Raw genomic sequence first — 21,425 nt, forward strand, 5'->3', positions numbered from 1 at the left:
TGTGGGTACCATTGCAGATTTATTCCAGGGATAAACTTGTTTTGTCAACTGAATCCCATGAATTTCAAAAAAAAAAAGAAAAAGAAAGAAAATGAAAAAAAAATTAAATGCAAGAGGATTACACAAAGTTTCAAACCTAGCTACTTTTTAGACTTCACTGAAAAAAAAATTGTTATTAGAAAACACATCAGTGGGAAACTCGCATCTTTATTTACTACTAGGACTGACAGGCAAAAGAACCAACACACAGGCAGTGACTGCTTTTCAGAATTTATTGTAAAAAAAGTAATAAACAATAGGAAAAAAACACTCCTTTTTAAACCCACCACATATTGCTTTATATGGAAACAATGGAAAAATGTGACAGAAATGTATTTACCCATTTCTGTCCATATATCAGATGATCCAAGCTACTCAGGACACGCTCATGGGAAAAATATTGGCAGTATCACAGCATATGGAAGTGGAAATAAAAAACATGCAGTATTTTCAATTGCAGTTGGGAGGCCTATTTCCTGGAGTCTAAAGATCATGTTGTTTTATCTGCTTTCCTTTAGCATAACGTACATTATCAGACTTCCATAACTTCAGACACCGGCAGAAAGCCCTGATTTTCTGCCAATAGTGACATACCCACCTCAAAGATAAACGTGGAAGTCAGAATGTCTGCCTTATTTCTGTCTGCAATTTCCTTTCCATAGGAACATGCACATGATATAGTTCCTGCTAACAGATATTTAAAGCTTGGCTAGCCCTTGTTCATTTATACCAGCTCAACCCCACTGGAGGTCCTCAGGGCAGCACAAACAACAGAGAACAGACTTCTAGCACCACAGTTGTTTTGACCAAGAAGTGCTTACCCTAACACCAGATTATGCATGTTAAGAATACTTGGCAGGTGTTCTGCTTTTGTCTACAAAGGTGGCAGATTCTGCATTAGAAGGTGTTACAGAAAATGTAAATAAATAAATTCCACAATTTTTAATGGATTTTCTAGTGCATATCAAAATACCTAAAGAACCTGTGTAACTGAAACAGAGCTCAATTTAAACAGAGCCACAGAATAATGAGTGCAAGATAATATTTACCTGGCTGTAATTAGCTTAATTACCAACTAGTGAAAAGTTCACTTCACTTCAGTTTCATGCTTAAAAGCGTTAATCAGAGAAAACTTATGTTACATGGCACCTCTGAGACCACCTCAGCTTCAAGTCAAGGGATGAACTTACACATACATACGTGTGTTTTTTATATATTGAGGATAGAAACCAAATAACTCAGAAAACAGGGCTCAGCAGAAACCTATGGATAATGCTGAATAGCCAGTACCTAACCTTTTTTTTCACTGCTGCGGCTGCTGGAAACTGATTGTAGTGACCACACCAGCTTCAGGTGACTCACACAACTGACAGCCACTGGTGCAGACCACTGTGGAACATTTGGTCATTCTGAAAGGAGATACAATGGAGCAATACAGGAAATTCCATGCTGAGAGGACAAAGTCAAACATTTGTTCTCTTACACATCATAAAAAGTATTTTTGGTTACAAATTACTATTGCAAACAACCTTCTCATAGATAAAACTAAAAACGTCTCTAACTAGAAAGCTTTGGGAGTCAAAACCCCACAAACCGTAACTAATAAGCTTTCTCTATGCAAGTCCTCTCCCCTTCTGGGCTGTGATAGTCTCCTTATTTTAAGACAGACCTTCCTCTTGGTCAATCAATTCTGTTTTGGAGGAGAACACATCAGCCAGCATGTGCTTTGGGATTTCAGATCCCCGTACTTTTAAAGTGTAGCAGGCATTCTCTACTTTTGCCAGACTTTGTTTCAAGGTATACAGCTTCTTCGATACTTCATAAGGTCCAGTGTTGCCAATAAAAGTAAAACCATCATAGATCTGACGTAAGAACTGGCTCAGTTCAAAAGGTGTGTCAATGTCACCATTTCCAACACTGCTGATGCACAGTCGCATCAGCTCTCCAGTTAGATCAGCCACTCCCAGCAGGTAATCTACAGGTGTTACCTTCAGGCTCCAAGTGTGTGGTTGCTTATCCTGGGAACTGGAGGTCTGAGGATAGATCAGAACAAAGTCCAGTAAAGACAAGTAGGCAAAAAAGCAGTGTAAAATGGTTCAAATATACACTAGTTTATCTAATGCAACTGTAAAGCAATGGTAATTACAAACATTCTGGAAAATGAAGTTGTATGTTACTTCCACTCAGTCTGATTTTAGAAGTGCCACTTACTAACCACCCTCCAGCATGCTGTAAGGTATGAAATTATCCTCTCCATTTAAGATTTCCATTCTGACAAGCATGATAAACACACCACGCTTCTACCACCTTTATTTGCAGAGTAAATGCATCTTTGTACCTATATTTATTTACATATGCCTTTTTTTTTTGCTCAGATCTCAGCCTAATAGATTTAAATTTTCATTGAATAGCCTGTCCAAAGCTACCAAAGCAATTAAGAATCAAGAAGAGAGTCTGTATTACAAAAATAAGTCATATCATTTTGTAATAGCATCTTGAATTTCAAAACATTTTCTAGAAGAAGATGATAGATATAGTTCTCTCAGATCTATTTTATATCAACCAAATTCACTGAAGTATCTAAATATATATTTCATGAAGAAAAGTCATCACAGAGTGACAAGTTTGTTTTCCAAGTTTCCAATACTTTTTATTTCCAAAATAGTGGTGGATAGGAGATAACATATGTTTGTTTCTGTTCCTCTGCTCCCACAGTGTAACATCCACTCAAATTCACCCATCTGGTCTGCAGTGTGTGTACAGAAGTTAACAAGTTCACAATTTGTGAAAACAACTGTACCTCTACTGGTATGAACAAGAAAACATAAGCTAAAAACCTGGCCTATTTGCAAATATGTTACCCAGAGAATTAAGAAGGAAACAAAGCACTGTGTTTGGCCACTAAAAATCCCTCTTCTACGCTTATTTCTTAGTATTTTGCTATCCTGGATGGTTCTCCCTATCAGGTGTTCAATTTGCCCTAAATAAAGGGGACGTGAAATGAATAAACTTGTATCCCACTGATTTAGTTTACTACTAAACTAAATAAGTTTTGAATAAGCGAGTCAAAGCCCTCATGTGTATCTAATTCTGTTCCACTCACTAGCCTTATTTAATCAGATGCCAAAAATGTGGCTGAGCCTAGTCATCACATTAACCATTTCTGAAAGGTATTTGTCACATGAGAAAAGAAAAACTTTTACCGTGTTTGTTGTTTCTTCCTTGTCTTCCGCTGTAAATATTAGTTGTTTATTGATCTCTTCCACACTAATTAAAGATCGCGTTTTAATAAAATACTGAAATGAAGCTGCCTCAACATACTCTTGAAGTCCTGCAAAAACAGCATAATTAATGATCCAAACTTTACAGCCATGATCCATCCTTAATTTTTTTCAGAAATCTTTTAAGTAAGACTACTTCAAGGTTACTAGCAGAAAGAGAACACACTCCAGAAATAACACTGAATCATTATTTAACACAGCGCACTTTTGAAGTGCAAACATCAGATCAAAAGCACAGCAGATAAACATCTTCAAGTTTTTACTCCAAGTAAACTTTTCATTCAAATCCTTCGGTAATATCAGTACAAAGCATCATGTTACTCTCAGAATCATACTGAACAGCAGCTCCCCATAGCGAAGCTTGTAAAATACAACATTTGTATGATGGAGAGTGCAAATTACTGTTTCACGGTCACAGGCACAGGACACAGTGCAGAGAGATTGCAAGTAAGTCAAAGGCAAGCCAGCTTATTTACAAGAAAAATAAGTAAAGAAAATTTTTCTTTAACTCATGTTATTAGCAACAGTGAATACTTGTTTTAAAATTAATTTCCCACTTCTTTATTTTGTAGGAATTAGTGAATAAGCTCCTTAAAACATGCAGGATAGGTGACCTTCACGTTCAGGACAAAGCATATGTTGTTAGAAATAACTCAAAGACAAAAAAAAACAAACAAACAAACAAAAAAAAAAAAAACAGACAATGCTGTGATGTTCAGCAAGAGGAGTAACAGCTCTGTCCAGAAGAACTTACGCTCTAAAAATAAGGCATGCAGGAGGAACAAAAGGTGTACTGGCAAGGAAATAAAAGATAGGATAACAAATATACCTTGTACCAGCTTTATATGCCATCTGCAGCCACCTGTCACAATTGCCTCTCACTACCTACATGACAGATGGTGATTTTCAGTATGCATTACAGAACAGGTGAGATCTATGAAAGAGCTTGAATGTTCAGGCAGTGATTTCACAGGTTCTGTCAATTTTTCCTTATGTGCACAGGGCAGATTTGGGGGAAGCATGCGGGAAAAGTTCATGTGCAGAAAATTGATGTTGGCACTGTTGGTGGAAAAAAAAAAAAAAGCAGAAATAAACCTGGAGCAAACAGCCATGGCAGGATGAAGCTAAAAAGTTTTGAAGACAAAAACAATACATGTGTATCTGACCTAGGGACAGAGAGAGAGCCAAAAGAGGAAGTTAAAGGAACAGACTGTAACGTGACAGATCTTAGCAGAAGGACAATTCCAAACAATTTTAAGGGTATAGTTTCACTTTGAGAGAAGCAGAGAGGTGACACTGCTTTATCATGCTACAGGAAGGCTAGGCTTAGACAATAGCTTTGCCAGCATGGAGGTACCCAAGGGTACCAGAAGTAGAATCCTGGTTCCATTAGAATAACAATAAAAAGCCCAGCTGACCACTACAGGGCCAGGATCTCAGCCTATGGAGATAATCAGGAAGCAGATAACTGATTCTTCATCTGGATCAAAGAAAAAGTCCGAATCGAAAAGAAGGGAACATCAACTTGAATAAAAGAGGAAAGTGGAAACACCCAGGAAAACTGGAGGAGACCTCAAGGGAAAGTGTGATTGTACGCCTTTTACATTACAATCACAGAAGCATGCTGAATGACCTGCATTTTTTCTTTTTAAATATGTGAGTGGATGCAATTCAGTATACTCCCTTTATGCTTCTGTACAGCAGCAGTGGGAAAAGCAGAACTACCAACCAGAGCCACACTCAACACTGCTGTTCCCAAATGAGAAGATCCCACTACAACCATTTCTTGTACACAGGGAGCTGTAAGAGCAAATTGATGCAGTAATTTCATCAGCTGAATTCAGGACAAGCATTCTGAGCACAAGTCATAGAAGAATACTGGAGAAAAGCTATTCAGTATCAGTTATTCTAAGATTAATAACTTCAAAAGTTGCAGAGAGGTAGATTCATCACCCATTCTTCTCCTGACTTACCCTGCTGATAACACGACCAGTAATTCATTCTGATATTTTGGCTTTTCCTATGGATAGGCTATGAGCTACCAGATACTGCAGCACTTACCATGACATCATCTGTGAGAATCTCTCTGCCAGCCATGGAGAAGATTATCAGCTATGGAGAATCATCTTTGCATTTACCCAAGATCTCGAAGAGATCAAAATCAGCTCTCAAACTTTTTGATATGTTTTCAAGCATTGCTAACTCCCATCTTTAACTCATTCCACTTTAACTCCTCCACATATATCTTGTCTTTTTCCGGGGTGTTTGGCTCCTCCTTTTCATTTCATTTCTTATATATTCATATAGACATACATATACCTGCATTTTTTGCCTTCTCTCTTCCCATCCAATCTGCCTTGATCCACTATTCTCCTCACTCCTGTCTAATGCCACCATATGAAACTTACGCACGCATTATTGGTTGTTGTTTGCTTTCACCTTTCACAATCAGCAGATCTACCTCCCAGTATTTATAAGCAAGCCTTACAAAACTTTATTTGACATCGTTACTATTACAGACTGGTAATGATCTCCCTGAAAAAATATTAGTATTTTAAGCCCTTCTTCCAGACATAGCTACAACGTAACTTCCTAATGACCCCAGGCCTTGAAATAAGGTGTTTTCATGTGCAGGTAGAAGGATGTTTAAACATGGTACGTTTTAGCTTAACGGAAGGACATCCGCTAATTTCAGCAAATAATCCCCAAGGTGAAAAACCCCATCCCATTTCACTACACCATCCAACAATACCTTCCCCTTGTGCTCATTTTGGATTTATTCCAAAGTTGGCTTCTTTACAGATTGAGTTGCCAGTAATAGAATAGTTTGTAAGGCTACTTTTATGCATTTTTTTTCCTAGTATACACACACACACACAAAGTTATGTATTATTCCCACTAGCATTTCTTAATATTACAAATGTAAGGTAACAGAACACTTCAATATTTTGGTATTTTACTACATTTACACAAATAGCTTGTACTAGTGACAAGCAGCAGTCACACAGCTTTATTATATTTATTATATTTTTTACATGAGAATTGTAAAGTTACATTGAGGTATCTTCTGAGCACCTACCTATAATGGAGAAGATTTTGTGCCTGAAAATTTGTGCATTTTTTTTTTTCCATCTGAATCATCTGATATTCTAGATATTTACCCTTGTCTGCATATACAAACTCTGGGAAAGACCAGTTAAGTAATCTAAGAAACTCAGTACTGTACTAGCAAGAAATCAGGATTCTTTCAAAAACTCAAGTCATCAGATCACTCAATCCAAGAGTCAAATTAATGTGTAAGGGGTAAGAAAATATAGTTCTACTTTAAAAATGGGTAAGGAATTCCATAACTGGAGGAGTGAAGTAAGGGTGAACAGAATCTAATCCCAGCTGAGATATATGCCTGTATGCAGTGAAATTTTAACTTAGAATGACAGGTCAGACAAGAGGTGAGAGTTTCCTCCTAACATTTAACTTACTCATTTTTCCTTGAGATGATTAAGGGATTAGAGCATCTGTCCTATGAGGAAAGACTAAGTGAGCTGGACCTGTTTAGCCTAGAGAAGAGGAGACTGAGAGGGGATCTTACCAACCTCTATAAATACCTAAGGGGACAATGTAAAGTGGATGGGGCCAAGCTCTCAGTGGTGGCCTGTGACAGGACAAGGGGTACTGGGTATAAATTGAACCACAGGAGGTTTTGTCACCATATGAAAACGAACTTTACAGTTCAGGTGACAGAGCACCAAACAAGCTGCCCAGAGAGGCTGTGGAGTCTCCTTCCTTGGAGACATTCAAAGCCCACCTGGATGCCATCCTGTACAACATGCTCAAGGTGACCCTGCTTGAGCAGGGGGGTTGGACTAGATGATCTCTGGAAGTCCCTTTCAACCTCAACGATTTTGTGATTCTCATTTAAGCACCAGTTCCACAGTTAAAAATGGGTTAAAATGGATTTAATGCCTCTCAGTTCTTGAAGTTAACATTTTTTATTCATACTGGCAGTCTCTGCTGATGGATAGGAAGCAAGCAGATGATAGCCTGTGTTATCTTCCGCTGCTCCTCCACTAAACCATACATGAATCACAGGCCAAAAGCAGCCAAAAGAAAGACGGTAGGAAAATATACAGTTAATTACAACTATTTTCTTCCGGCATCACAGTATGATGGGTGAGGTACATTATTCATGAGGAGAGTCACATGAAATTACCTAATTGCAAATTCATTCCAAAATCAAAACAGTCACAAATTCTACCTTATCACATTTAAGCTGCCAGGTTATCCTCTCTTAAAAAGGAAAGGAAAAAAGGAAAAAAGAAGTCACATTCTTGTGGAAATCCCAAACTGAGAAAAAAAAAAAAAAGTTAAACTGAAAGCCTTTATTACTCAACTCTAAAGACCATGGGGAAGATGGTAGATTTAAAGAACCCACTGCTACAAGCCTGTTGATCAATTAATAAAATAAGTAAATAATTAATCAAGTATATCAATAAGTACAAGCAATAAGTTTAAAAGTATTTATACACAAATTAAATCATTATGCTTTAAAGTTAGCATCCTATTAAGATGAGAGTGATAATTCACACCTCAGTCATTTCAATTTGTCTGCAGCTTTGGCAACAATTCCCTGGATTCACAGTTCTCTTTCCACGCACAAGTGGTAAAAACTGAAGTAATTACACTAAAACTGCGGCTGTGAAACAATCTAACAGCTGCTTAGTTGACTGTGAGTGTGAAGTCAAAGGTTAATTTTATAACAGCATACAGAAAGAGTATGAAGGCAGCTATCCTCTGAGAGGCTCACGACATAGACATCCTGTTGTGAAAAAGGCTTAGAAGAATTATAATTCCACTCAGGAAGATTTTATACAATGGGAATAACTAACAAATACAAATAAAAGCACAAGAGCAGATGTCCATAAAAGGTTACAAATCTGAATAATAACTGCTATTTCTATTCACTGAGTAATACTTCAAAACCCGAGTCACTATGACAGGTATACCTACATACACACAGTCCTTGAATTTTAAAAGGATCTGGGAAAGAGCAAAACACAGTTAAATCCATATTGGCATAAACAAACTGCTCCATTTTAACAATCCAGTTTTGAAATCACTTTGGCAATCCGTGCAAACAGAGAAGCTTGATAGAGAAATATATTTTGTACTACCTTAAATTGATTACTAATAGAATGTAACTAAAGTAAGAATGTATATTAAATCTGGTGGTGATCTGCCTAAACTGGTTTACTTTTAAATCGATAACTAAATTGATGCAAGTTTCTCTCACTAAGCCCAATGTTTTATCGATTAGTCACTTGCTACTTGACACATCCATGACCACCCTGAGGGTCTGTTCCCTTCTATCTGCATGCATTGAAGTGTTGCATTTCAGATGCTTAAGTGTTAGGACTGTTTGTACTTTGCTTAAAGTTGAATACACACCAAAGTTAGGGAAAAGAAAACCCAAGATTCATTTTTTTTCCCAAGTAACTGAATAAACAAATACAGGCTCACTGTTAAATAGGCACGGGTGCCTGTGAGTTAAATCATTTCTCAAACAGGCACAAATACCCTGCAGAGAATATTTTATTCTCTCATTACAGAGAACAATTTGAGTCTTTTTTGTTATTGTTATTAGAAACATGTGTACATATGATAAATGCTAGTTTTCTCGTAGATGACTCATTGTGGATGAAAAGTTGACAACCTTTTATTTTGATTCTACTTGAAGAACCAAGGGATGTACCATAGTTACTTTTTAACAGAATGTTTTGTTCTTGAGGTTTTTTTTTTGGTTGGTTGGTTTGTTGTTTTTTTCAAAAAAAAAGAAAAAGTGAAAAATTCTGGAGATGAGCCAATGCTCTACATGAATTCTTAAATATATATAAATTCCTGTGACAAGTAGTCTTCCTGATCTTTGACTACCTCCAGTTCCTCTGAGAACTGATATCCAGTTTTTTAAAAGTCATTCAGTTGGATGGCAAATTTTACACTAGCAACAGCCTTGAGGGCAACTGTTAAGATACCAAAGAAAGGAAGCTCTGAGTCAGCCAGTATGCTCAATGATCAAAGAGCACCTACCTACATAGCTTTCTCAGTTCAAACCCAGTGAGAAGTCCTCCTCAAGACAACACTTTTTCTGTGTGAAAGTCCCAACTAATCTAACCTGATCAGAAGTACTAATGGTAGCCACATATTCTCATAAATAAAGATCAGTGGAGATGACAAAAAAGGCACATCATGAGCCACCAACCCCTATTTCTCACCATATGACTGTAAAACAGAAACCTAATCATGATGTGCTATACTGGCTGTTTCCTGTCATGGAGCTTCTCTAAGGCACATTCTTCTGTGATTTTAAACATAAAAAGGGGCATGCATTTTTCTCTAATCCTCCCTAATTCTCCACCAGCACTCAGTTCCTGTAAAGGCTGGAGAGCTCTGATCTGTGAGTGACTGATGTTAACAGCTGGAAGTGTCTAAAAAAACTCCTGAGTCAGAGCACAAGGACTCCTCCATTTGCTAACTATGAAACTAAATTAAAGGACAGTGTCACTGGTTTCAGACTGTCATGTGAACAACAGCAGTATTTCCTGTAATAGTGCTGCAGAACTTCAGGACAGTTCGATCTTATGTTAGAACTAGGAAGTGACAATCTGACCCCATCCACAGCACACATCTTTAGGAGAATGTATGTAGCTGCTCTTATGCTGCCCTCAATGACCACTGCCGAATTTAAGGAGTACGCTGAAGCCAACAGCTCCTCTAGGGACCAGCTACTGACCAGTGCTCACACAGAGCATGCTGTGTTTGGTCGGGTCTCAACCCACATTCATTTTCTCAGGTTTAAGTTTTTGTGAATGGACATACAAATCCTGCAGCAGAACATAAGAAGTGAGAGGCTCTGCAATTGCTGAGTGTTTACCTTCCTTGGAAGAACCTAGCAGAAAGGCATGAGACAGAAATAAACAAAGGGCAGTACAATGCAACAATACGAAGATAGCAAGTTTCAAACAAGCAACTTGCAGGGTGAAGAAAATCAGTCTGACAGTTTGTTGGCACACTTGGCAGTGCAAGAACATCAGAGCAATGGAGAAAGAAAGAAAGCAAACAGAAGAATTAACAAAATTATATGCGATAAATATTGGCTTCTTCACTGCAAATTCCGTTAATTTTTCAGTATAATCAGGAAACTTTGTTTCCATTTCTGGCATTTTACCTCTCACCCACAACAGCAAAGAGATGAACTTTAATTCTTCAGCTACATCCTGTTCCTGTGTTATTATGTTTTCCCACCATCTTGCAGAAAGCTGATTGCTTCCTTCATGGACAGCTTTCCTTTCATGTTTTAGGTGTTTTTTTTCCTGGGTGAGATATTTCCAATCCACGACACCCTTCTTGATGCAGTAAAGCTTTTCCTTTGTACATCACCCATTTTATCACAGTTTTTAAACTGTAAGAGCAAAAAGAGTTCTACTGTTTCTGATGTACAGAACTGTTCTTAACCTTGATTTTATTTTAGAAATACATATATAGGAAAAGGTAGCTAGGGTAGCTGAAGTACAAGATGTTCTTTCTATCTTGTGAGTGAAAAAGGTAAGAACAAAAGACCAGGTAACACAGAAATCATCACGTGGATTGTTCGTTTAGTTTGTGTTCTAAGCAGAATCCCTTTTACAATACCAGAAGAACAATAGTACTTACACAAGTGATTAGGACATCTAAATCTGGCCTACTTGGACAGACCTCGCCCATCTCCAAATTATTTCTTACAGCATCGTGTCTGGCGGTACTACATAATGAAATTAAAATATGGTCCTCTAGCACAACTAAACTATTTCCTTTTCATCCATGCAGACTAAACCGACTTTGTCCAATCCAACAATGCAATTTGTCGCTGTATAATTAGACTCCTGAAGTGACCTTAGATGGGGCAAGACAGGAGACAAAAATAAGTGACATTATATCATTCTCTGAGAACACCAATAGTGCCTGCACAAGATAAATTATGAGCTAGACTGCATCAGTGCTGAACTTTTGCACAGAATTTCCCGCACCATCATGGGCAGAAGCAGTCACAGAGCAATAGCTTTGACAAGGTGCTGACATTTTACAGCCTCATCATCTAATCCTATTCGGAGCAAGTGCAGACATGATAAAGAGCTAATGAGCTGCTCTGTGCAAACCACCACATTCACGATTCCTGCTAGCACAGACACACAGCAAACAGCAAGGTCGGCCAGCAACGTTCTCATTACACATTATCACCACCCTATGCTGCGTTAGTGAGGAAGCCCCAAAAGAAATATGGGTTCCTCGTTCCACACCAGGTCTTATGCACTGCTACCAGCTGTGCAGATAACACCACACCTATGCTGCTCCTAGCAGGATCTAATGACCTCATTGTATAAACAGCAACGCGCAGCTTAAATTATTACTGCTAAAAAGCTTTCTCAGTCAAATTGCCATACAGAAAACAGTTTAATGCCTCAACAGCCTTATTATTCTCACACACACACCCTATCCTGTATTGTTATGGGACAAAAAAATGAGTAAAGCTTCAATCAGCTGGAGACTGTTTAACAAACCATGTTAGAAAGATGCCCCATTCATCCCCACACACCAACCTATCACACATCTCTTCACTCCCCTCTGCTTTAGGCAAGCTTTGCATTATACAGAATAAATTTAGTTTTATAAGTACTTAGAATAGTTGCATAAACCCTAAAATGTCACAGGGCATACTCTTTCTTGTCTTTAAGGCTTATACTTTTTTTTCCTGTCTCCTACTGACATTTTACGTGAATATTTTAAGAGTTTATATATATAATCCTGAAAAGTTTCCTCCCTTCACTTCATAAATTCATAAAAAACATTCTCAGCCCTTTTCTTGCACAGCACCCCACAAGAATTTTAAAGCAACAGTACACGTTTCCTCACAGGATATATAAGGTATACACTGCGAAGTGGGGCAAAGGAGCAGGAATTCTATATTACAAATAGTAAAGCTTTAAAAATATCAACAAAGCTGAACATTTCTACCAGAACAAATGAAGAGCTCCACATTAAAAAAAGACTTCATTATTTCAGTATCTCTTTGTTTGCTTGTTTAATCATCCCCTGGGACAATCTGTACTGTTAAGAAACGTGTAGAAAACAGTCATCAGTTTTTGTTGTTGTTCAATTAGTGCTATACTCAGTGTTTGAGCTCATGCAAGTGTCCTTTGGGGAAACGTCCTGCGTGCCATTAGCACTATTCTTAATGAGGGAAAGCATGAAACTCCTTTAGTGCTCTGCCAGAATTGTTTTATCTTCAAGTCAAAAGAACAACTGCTTGGAGTAACCCCAAAAAAAGCATTCAACAATTACAAGTGGCAAACAATATTCCCAAGCATTATACTCATAGTACTGTTCTATTTATAGGCTAGCAATTATTATACTGAATAAAATATGTATTAGGCAGCTTTATTATGCAGACACTTATGACTCCCCAGTTCAGGCTGCTACAGCAGTTTCCATTATAAGCCCAGTTTTGATCCCTTTTACTCTTTCTGAGAGATGTAGGGTGGGGAACAGGAGGATGTTTCATGTTTGGTTTCAAGACAAAGGAGAATATTTTTAGGAAGTTTGAGGTTAATTGGACATGCTGCTTTTGTGATATGGGACGTAGGCGTTTCTTTATTCTTTTTTGAAGAAAAAAAAGTTTAACTTTTAACTAGTTCTCCAGAATTTCTTTAAAACACAAAATCAGAATAGAAAACTAGGTGAAAGCCAAAATTTACAGCTCTAGGAAATGCATGAGGACAATAGATCTAGCACCTTTCCTAGTTTTGTATTCAGAAAGGCATGCAAACTGTTTCCACTGTGAAAAAAGCAAAGGCAACAATTAAAAACACATTAGATTTAAAAACAAAACCAAAAGCAGCATTCTTAATTCTTACCATTGTTTTCATTTACAGATCATACAGATCGTAAACATTTGCTTTCACTGTTTTTCTTTATCTAACTGTCCCTTCATTCTTCATGTCTCTAGGTTTTCTATCTCAACTTCATAATGCAGACAGACAGCATCTTCACATCTCTGTCACCTCCTTGATCCTAGCATCAGCTCTGTCAAGATCTACAAGTCTTTAAGCCTGCACGTCCCTTTTTTTTTCCTTCCATACGACTAACTGAAGAGTGGAGGATTCAACGAACAAGGTGAGAGCAAAGCTCAGGCTAAAAGATTGCATTGCATACCTGTCATACACATAAGCTCATTTAAATGATGCCTAAAAGCATTCCCTGCCTTCTCAGTGGCACACACATATTTTAACATTCGCCCTTATAAAGCATGCATGATGGACACCAGCCAGAGCTGGAAATGAAGGAGACACCGTGGATGTCTTACAGAAACTAAATGAAGACGACTATATTTCAGTCAGATTTTATGTAGCCTTCTTAATGAGGCAAGAACTACCTAATTGCAGAAACAACTGGGAGACCTCTGAGCCAGGCAGTATTATACACCTGAGGAGATTCCACAGACAGGCCACTGGCTCATGTTACCTAAACAGAGGAGAAAGGTGAAAGTACAGCTATTTCCATTTCTCACTCCAAGCAATCCCACTGCAACCTACAGTGGCTGGAGAAATGCAATGCAGGGCTGCATATTTATGATTTTTAGTTCAGACCACAGAACTGTGAAGTTCAGGCATTTGTTCGCAGACCTGATCAAAAGAAAAGACGGAAAGCAAAGCCTACTTCTACTCCACCTTATTATTTAGTATACCAATACCTCTTGCCCCCCCCCCCGTTTTTTTTTTAAACCTAGATAACTCAGTCAGATTCATTATCTTTCAATGTCTTAAAACTGTAAAAAGAAAATCCTTTAATCCGATGACAATCTCACTCCTCTACAAGTCGTATGCAAGTGTTGGGGATGCACTGAATATATAAAAGCTTTGCAGCCATTGAGGCACTAAGACGTTATACACGTGCAGCAGAGGTCTATCATAATTTGGCCCATTCTACAGTGGTCAGATGTATCTTTACCATTTTAAGAAACATACACATATTAAGAGCTCATATTTAAAACATTGGTGAGAAGTTTTAGAAATGCTGATTTTGTGCCTCATAGAATGTTTTCAGTTGTTTTGTGAAGAGCTTATTTCATTCCATTTTGATATTAACCGATTTATGTAAGTCAGAAATCAATTATGAAGGAAAATTAGTGTAGCTAACTGTATATGAGTATTTACTAAACAAAGCAAACTTAAAGAAATTAACAAGAAGTTTCTGTTCCTTTTTTTTTTCCCAAGTTATTTCTGGCCTAAATTTATATACCTTTCATACAAAGCTAACATTTCAGGTTGGCAAGGATGTATTTTTTAATAATTAAAACCAATTTTGTTTTAATCAGAGAAGAAATCTGGAAGCAAGGTTTGTTCCCTTACATTATAGGACATGAGTACACGTAGAAGTTAACAAAAGTTTCCATATGTCTGCTCTTTAGGTATAGTCAGTTACATTGAGATTAATGACAGCTAATTCCAGGCAAGATTCCCCTCAGTAAAAACAAAGGTAGGTGTTATCTCTGAATTTACCCATGGGAAGCCCCATACTAAGAAACTCACCTGAAGCAACTGAGCATGGTAACTGGTTACCCCGTAACAATTCTGCCCACATGGTGATAGCTTGTACCATGAGGTCTTACAAAGATCTGTGAAGTAGCACACCTCAAATGTTGCTATTATACAGATAGCCAAGAATAATACATAAGCCACAGGGGACTACGATCTTCACTGGTTTTTCAGGCAAGTTTACAGGTCTTAAAAAAAGCTTTCAAAAATTGCCTTCATAAAACTGAGTGAAAGGATTCTCAGCTTTTATAAACAGAACTTAAAATGAAAATTCAAGCACTTGAACTAGCATTAATCACCATTTGAGGTCGCTTGTACTTTCAGAGTTTTGAATCATCTATTTCTTTACAGTATTAAGGAATAAATAGCAGCAAGATTCACACAGGTTGTAAGTGGCTCTTTTAAGAGTAATTACTCATATTTAATCCGAACAACCCAACGCACCAGAAGCGGCTGTGGAAGTGAATTAGAGTCATTGAAAACTAGCACAGCAAACTTGTTCTGTATCTGAAGTGCCAAACTGAATGTTCACTTAAGAGCTGACTCACTCTTACACAAACTTAAGTTCACATAGATAAGTAAAAGTTAACTTGGGCACTATTTGTCTTGTAAAATACTTCTCTCTCTCCATAGATGTATTTCCTCTGGTTTATAGAAGTAAATTTTTAAACAACTAAATCGGGGCATATCTTCAGTTCTCCTCAAATGAAAAAGTCTTGCCTGAACAAGAAAAGATATACAGGATTCCAAAATGTCTAAAATAAGATCGGTAAATGCAAGATGTCTTGATCATGCTATAAAGCTATCAAAGAAGCAGTTACAGATTTTACTCTTATGTTGCCACAAACAAAGCAAAAGAATTTTAAAATCAGATTCAGTAGCAAAGAAATGTCATTTGTCAGCAAAAGTGATGAAAGCACTGGTACTTAGCATCTCAAGGATGTTAGTAAAGACAGTATAAACTGTCATTTAATGCTTGTAGCACCTAGACAGAGGCATATTCCAAGTCTTCAGAAGAGAAAAATGCTCATTAGGGATTTTAAGTTATTAACTTCATCGATTCACAATGGAGTAATTTCACAGGTTAGTCACACACACGCACACCCCACCCCCCCAAGTTACACCCTTTTCAGCTCAGGTAAATGAGCATGTTGCACATCCTCCTCCAAGTCACAGAGGACCAGCAAGTACATTTGTTAGAACTGCTCCCAGCTTTAGTTTAGGTCAAGGTCCAAAGTTTTCCAGCTGCAACAAATTCTTGTTTAACCGCAATGCTAACAGGACTGTAGGACAACAGCCTCCCCAGTACCAGAGCTAACTGCGAAGACAAATCTCAGTCCTGATTTGTAACTATAGACATGTGCTAAATTCAAACCTGCAGCATGAAGAGGAACCACTGTTAGGTAAGAAACTGAGTTTAATACAAAATAGAATATTTTCCCTATTTTAAAATAATTTACCTGGAGAGATAGCTCTGTGGAACTGATACATGTCTTCTCCAATCAGTTCTTGTGCAACCTGCTTAATCTTTCGTCTGACAGCATCTAACTTGACTTCAGATTCATTTAGTATTTCTTCCCCATTGGGAGCACTGCAATCATAAAGCAGAAACTGAAAGAGCTGCTTTCAGAATATGACCAAACAGTTAAAAAGAAGTTACAGATTTTCATTTACTAATACATATTCAATGACTTCAAGAAAAAAAAAAAAAAAAAAAAAACGTAGTGGAATAAGAAGCAGTTTAACATCTATTGTAGATTCCAAAAGGAAGATTTTGCAGATTGATACAGTGAAAATAATTGACCAGCCAAACCTAGTTCTGGCAGCATAATATTTATTCCAGATAATAACTGTAACAATTGTTGAAGAGAGAACAATAAGAAACACTTGCAAAGGCCTCAAAAAAGTATTCCAGAAAGTGAGCAGCATTTGCAGAAGTTCATTAACCTCTCTAAAAAACATCAGCATTTTGTAATATATTACAGAGCACACATGACATACTTACGAAGTTTTAAAAAGTAATTATGACCTATGTTATTATGAAAGAACTGAAATATCTGATTTACAATCAATATGTACTTGGCATTTAGTTTAGTTTATCTGATTTCCTTTTAAATCACCTCTCCCCAAACCCCAAATAATCTATGTGCTATATTAGGTGCACAGTCTATTTGGGGACTACATATAGACTGGTCTCAAGGAAACGTTTAAAAGCAAACAGATTTCTGAAAGTAAAGCCACATTAATGGCTAAAAGCAAAGCAGTGGGAAATAAAAATAGCAGCATGGGAAACTTCCACTCTCCTCAAAACACAAATATCTTAAGCAGGTATCTAAAATTCAGAGTAAAGGGGAATTCTGTTGTTCTTTTTGTACCAGTTCCCAGCATACCTGGCCCCTGCAGTGGGGGTATTTACAATCAAGGCTGTAGCAGTTACTAGAATTATCATAACAGCTCTTTGCAGAATACCAAGTTAGAAAGGCAACTTCCTAATCTCTATTTATAACTGTTACTACTACAGTACCTATAAATAGCTGCTACTACAGCAGAAGTGTGCTGGTAAGAAAGAAAAAATAAATCCAGGAGAAGGGACAGGGAGATCTGTGATAGCAGCTACACGTAGGACAAGTAAACATTCTATACAACAGGCTATGCAAAGCTCCACATTGTCCTGTTTTCTATTTTCTCCGTGGCTCTCAACAATTGCTTGAAGGTTCATAAGGACACAAAATATACAGAAGCTCAAAACCTCACACACAAGCCTCTTAGGTTGTAGAATGTAGTCAAGTAAAAAACCCAGGCTGCCTCCTCTTTACATTGATGACCTAGGCTGGGGTTGCAAAAACGAAAATAGGGAAGTAGCAGCAGAGGCAACTAACCTGAAGGGAGGGTGCACACTCTTCTCTCCCAGCTTGCTGGAAGCTGGAAAGCTCTCATCTGCTGTTTTCCTCTACTGCTTTGATCCTGTTTAATACTTCAGTAAAACCAACTACAAAACCTGAAGCAGCATCTATTAATTCTCTAGCTGAAGTGTTTGTTACCTCATATCCACCCTAAAGGATGTTTATGGGAAATTAATTAAATCTTTCTCAAGGAAACACTGCAGCTATTCATGACAAATACAGAGAACACAATGAAAGGCAGCTTCTAGGTTTCTGTGAACACCTTCACTCTGTGTGACTCACCTGGTAAACCTGTGGAGCAGAAATATCGTTCTTTTGCTTTCAATAGTTATATCACGACTGAGCTTCACAAGCCGTTCGTATTTATCATGCCTGGTGTCAAGCTCCAGCTGAAACGCTGCGGAGTCAACGATGACAGAAACAAGCACGGTTAGCACAGCATACAGTGTAGGGGAAAAAGCAGAGATCATGTGCCACAGTAACTGCTGGGGGCCTCAGCCCCACCAGCCTTTTCACAGCATGGGCAGTGCTGTGGAGACCACCATTGCCCCCTGCCTGCCGGAGCTGCTGTGCAACAGCTGCCTGCACATCTCGGGAGCTCACCACACAGCAAAGGCACAAAACCATTTCTGAACAAAATACAGCAAGTCCCATCGTACAGGAATGTGCCAAACAGAACACTCATAAGCACGCAGGAACCTAGCTCTGATTTCTGGCTCTTTAAAGCCTCTTTGAGGGATCGACACGTATCTTTAGACAACTAAATGTCTATGAAACTTCAGTTTTGAATAGCAAAATTCATTAGTAACACTACTTCTGTTTAGTAAGTTAAGTTTAAATACACACCAACTGTGATGATGCTTTAAGCAGCCCAAAGCATTCTAAGTAAAAATACTTGTTTTAACTAGTAAAATCTATTCTGCAATAGTGCCGTTCAGAAAACTGACACAGCTTTTCACCTAAATACAAGAAGAAAATTCAGAAATAAAACCCTACAGTCATTAGAAAACAAGACTCACTGTTTTCTAAAGAGCAAAAAACACACACACAAAAGCACGTACACTGTTAAAAATGCACAGAATACAAAAGAAAGCTTATATTTTATGTCAAAACGAGACTTGGCTGAAAGCCAACTATTTTAACATCCTTAAGAACTAGAAGTAGCAAAGCAAGATATTTACATTATTAAAAAGATTTGTAACTTACTGCTGTAAATTCTCTCTGCCTAACTAGAATGAAGACAAAGAGAGAAGACAGGATGCATATCTACTTTTCTTATGTAGAATGAGTAATGAATGAGTAATTATGTTTCACATATAACATTAACATTTTATAGGCTATTCTTCCACTAAATAAACTGTTAATGGATACTTAAAAGAATTTAAACATATCCTGCGCAGCTGTCTGATGTGTTAAAGTGTCTGTGCAAGAAGATGGTAGAAAATACACTGAGATTACTTTTTTTTAAAGGGTCTACCAAGTGACTATCCTTTAGAAAAATGTAGCAGTTCACAGATAAGCAAAGTTTAGATGAAGCTAAAAACCTGTACTTCTCATTGCCTTGACAAAAAAACTGGATTCCCTTTTTTTGTTGTTGTTAGTTTCTCTCCCCCATCTTCCTCTAGAACACTAAGAGGAGCCATAAATGTTCCTACTGATCTTTAAATCTTTCATATGCTTGACTGGTGTGTCTCCACCAAATTCTGAGAGTTAAGTCCACCACTGAATTATCATCAAGAAATATTCCATCACTCCAGGGCTTATAAGCACTAGAGGAATACATAGTGTGGATCTTTGAAAAGTCAGGATAAACTGCGCCCCTTACTCTGTTGTGAAATTAACGAACCACCGACAGGATCTCATGGGAGAGAAAGAAAACAAGGGTTGTTTTGTATTCAAATGAATAGCACGTCAAGAAAAATTGTTACATTTGAGGGTGAAAAACTGAAGTTGAAAGTACTCTGCTCAATTTAGAGTGCAAGTGTATGTATGTTATTCAAAATAAAAAATCAGGGGTCAAAATTAATCATCTGCCACCAAAGCGCCCCAGCACCTTTTGTCTGCCTGGACACTTCTGCAGCTTACTTAGCATCAAGTTCAGCACAAGCAGGGTGGGCAGGGGGAACAGGAGGTAAGATGAAAAAGGAAGCAAGTCATGAGTCAGGTGCAGCCATGCCAAATCCCACTCGAGACTTAATTACATAGAAACCAAAACACCAAGCTCTAAATGAACAAAGCAGGAGTCCAACTAGTTTCAAATCTCCACCCCCCACACCAAGAAAGTTGGCTTATTCCAACACTAAATAGGTAATTCACAGCAAATTCCACAACACACATTTTGACAAACTGGCTTTCCAAATTCTTACTTACATTTAAAAGATGTCATCAAAGGTGAAGACGGATTAACATTCTCTTTTTCCTCCTTTTTTTGACCATGCAGGAAATTGTCATGCTTTCGTTTTCTGAACCCACCCGATCCTATTAATAGGAGAAAAAAAGGAATTAAAATAGTTTTGCCAGTAGATAAATAACCTCAGAATGCTGTCTTCAGAGCATTTATGATTCTATCCATATTTTACAGATAAGTGAGGTAACCCCCTATTACCAGCTGATGTCACCTTCACGTTACCATATTACTTGTTCCACCACATTCGTAGTGAAAACTAGAAAAACTAATACCAATTTCAGTGGATGAGCACACCAGGATTTTAACTCCTTTTTCATAAGACGTTCATAGCCTTTCATGTTTCCTTTCTGTAAGGAAACAGCTGCATGGAAATTCTTGTATGAACAATGGCCTACAGGGTGAACAAGAGCCTACAGGATTACATCTCTTTTTTAAAAATAAATAAATAAATAAATAAATAAATAAAAATATTTTAGATACAGAGCTTAACAGAAGTCATTAAAATCACTACAGGTAGCAGTAATTTATTGTACAATAACTAACTGTAGTTTATGTTATTGGTCTTCAGTAAGCAGCAGAGTACTTAAGGAATGAAGTAGACTACTATTATACAGACATCCAAGCTTTTATCTCCTGTGGAGCAGCATTTTAGGTCCTTACACTCCGCCCATTTGAAAGTTTCTTCTCTTTCCACCCTGCTACAGCTGTTCCCTTTGACTGGCCTTTTATACACCTGCCCCAGGCTCCCTTTTCAACCCCTCACTCAAAGCCCGCCTCTAGGGGATTGCCCTTTACTACTGACGGGCGCTTTTTGCCGCTTCCTCCTTTTGCCGTTCCTTCGCCTAGCGCTGAGCCATCAGCATTTCAGCCATTCCTCCCTCGTTATCACCGTGACAGCTGTAACCTGTGCTCCTAGCAGCGGCCAAAACCTGGCAAACTCCTGCACACCATCACACCTCTTTTAATGCGCGGAGTTCTCCCTATTCACTAAAAGGAAACCAAAAGGAAGCCCCTTAAAAGTTACAAAGTTACCTTCCTTGCCGCTCATCCCGCTGCTGCCGCCGCGCAGGCCGCGCCACCCGGCGCCCCGCTCCTGTGCCCCGCTAGGCCCGGGGGGGAGGCGTCCCCGCCAGAGCCTGACGGAAAGTCGCCATCCCGGAGCTCGCTGGCT

The 21,425-nt window shown here is 38.1% G+C and overlaps 1 protein-coding gene across 1 annotated transcript; it reads right to left on the reverse strand.

Annotated features, from left to right (window-relative positions):
- Nucleotides 1-258: 258 nt before the first annotated feature.
- On the reverse strand, nt 259-21,380 carry TSNAX (translin associated factor X). The gene is made up of 6 exons (XM_035320380.1): nt 21,287-21,380; nt 20,218-20,325; nt 18,130-18,244; nt 16,405-16,535; nt 3,243-3,370; nt 259-2,072 (listed from the first exon to the last, which is right to left on the reverse strand). Exons 1-6 carry the CDS (start codon nt 21,300-21,302, stop codon nt 1,698-1,700), a joined length of 873 nt encoding a protein of 290 aa, XP_035176271.1. The 5' UTR covers nt 21,303-21,380; the 3' UTR covers nt 259-1,697.
- Nucleotides 21,381-21,425: the final 45 nt, after the last annotated feature.

The sequence above is a fragment of the Oxyura jamaicensis genome, chromosome 3 (genome assembly GCF_011077185.1).
Source record: "Oxyura jamaicensis isolate SHBP4307 breed ruddy duck chromosome 3, BPBGC_Ojam_1.0, whole genome shotgun sequence".
NCBI lineage: Eukaryota > Metazoa > Chordata > Aves > Anseriformes > Anatidae > Oxyura > Oxyura jamaicensis.

Bases quoted from the DNA above. Each gene is read 5' to 3' on its own strand.
- TSNAX (XM_035320380.1), bottom strand. The intron at 3,371-16,404 runs GTAAATTATTTT...CTGTTTTTGCAG, and splicing joins CCACAGAGCTATCTCTCCAG to GACTTCAAGAGTATGTTGAG. The intron at 2,073-3,242 runs GTAAAAGTTTTT...ATCTATCCTCAG, and splicing joins AGGAAGAAACAACAAACACG to ACCTCCAGTTCCCAGGATAA.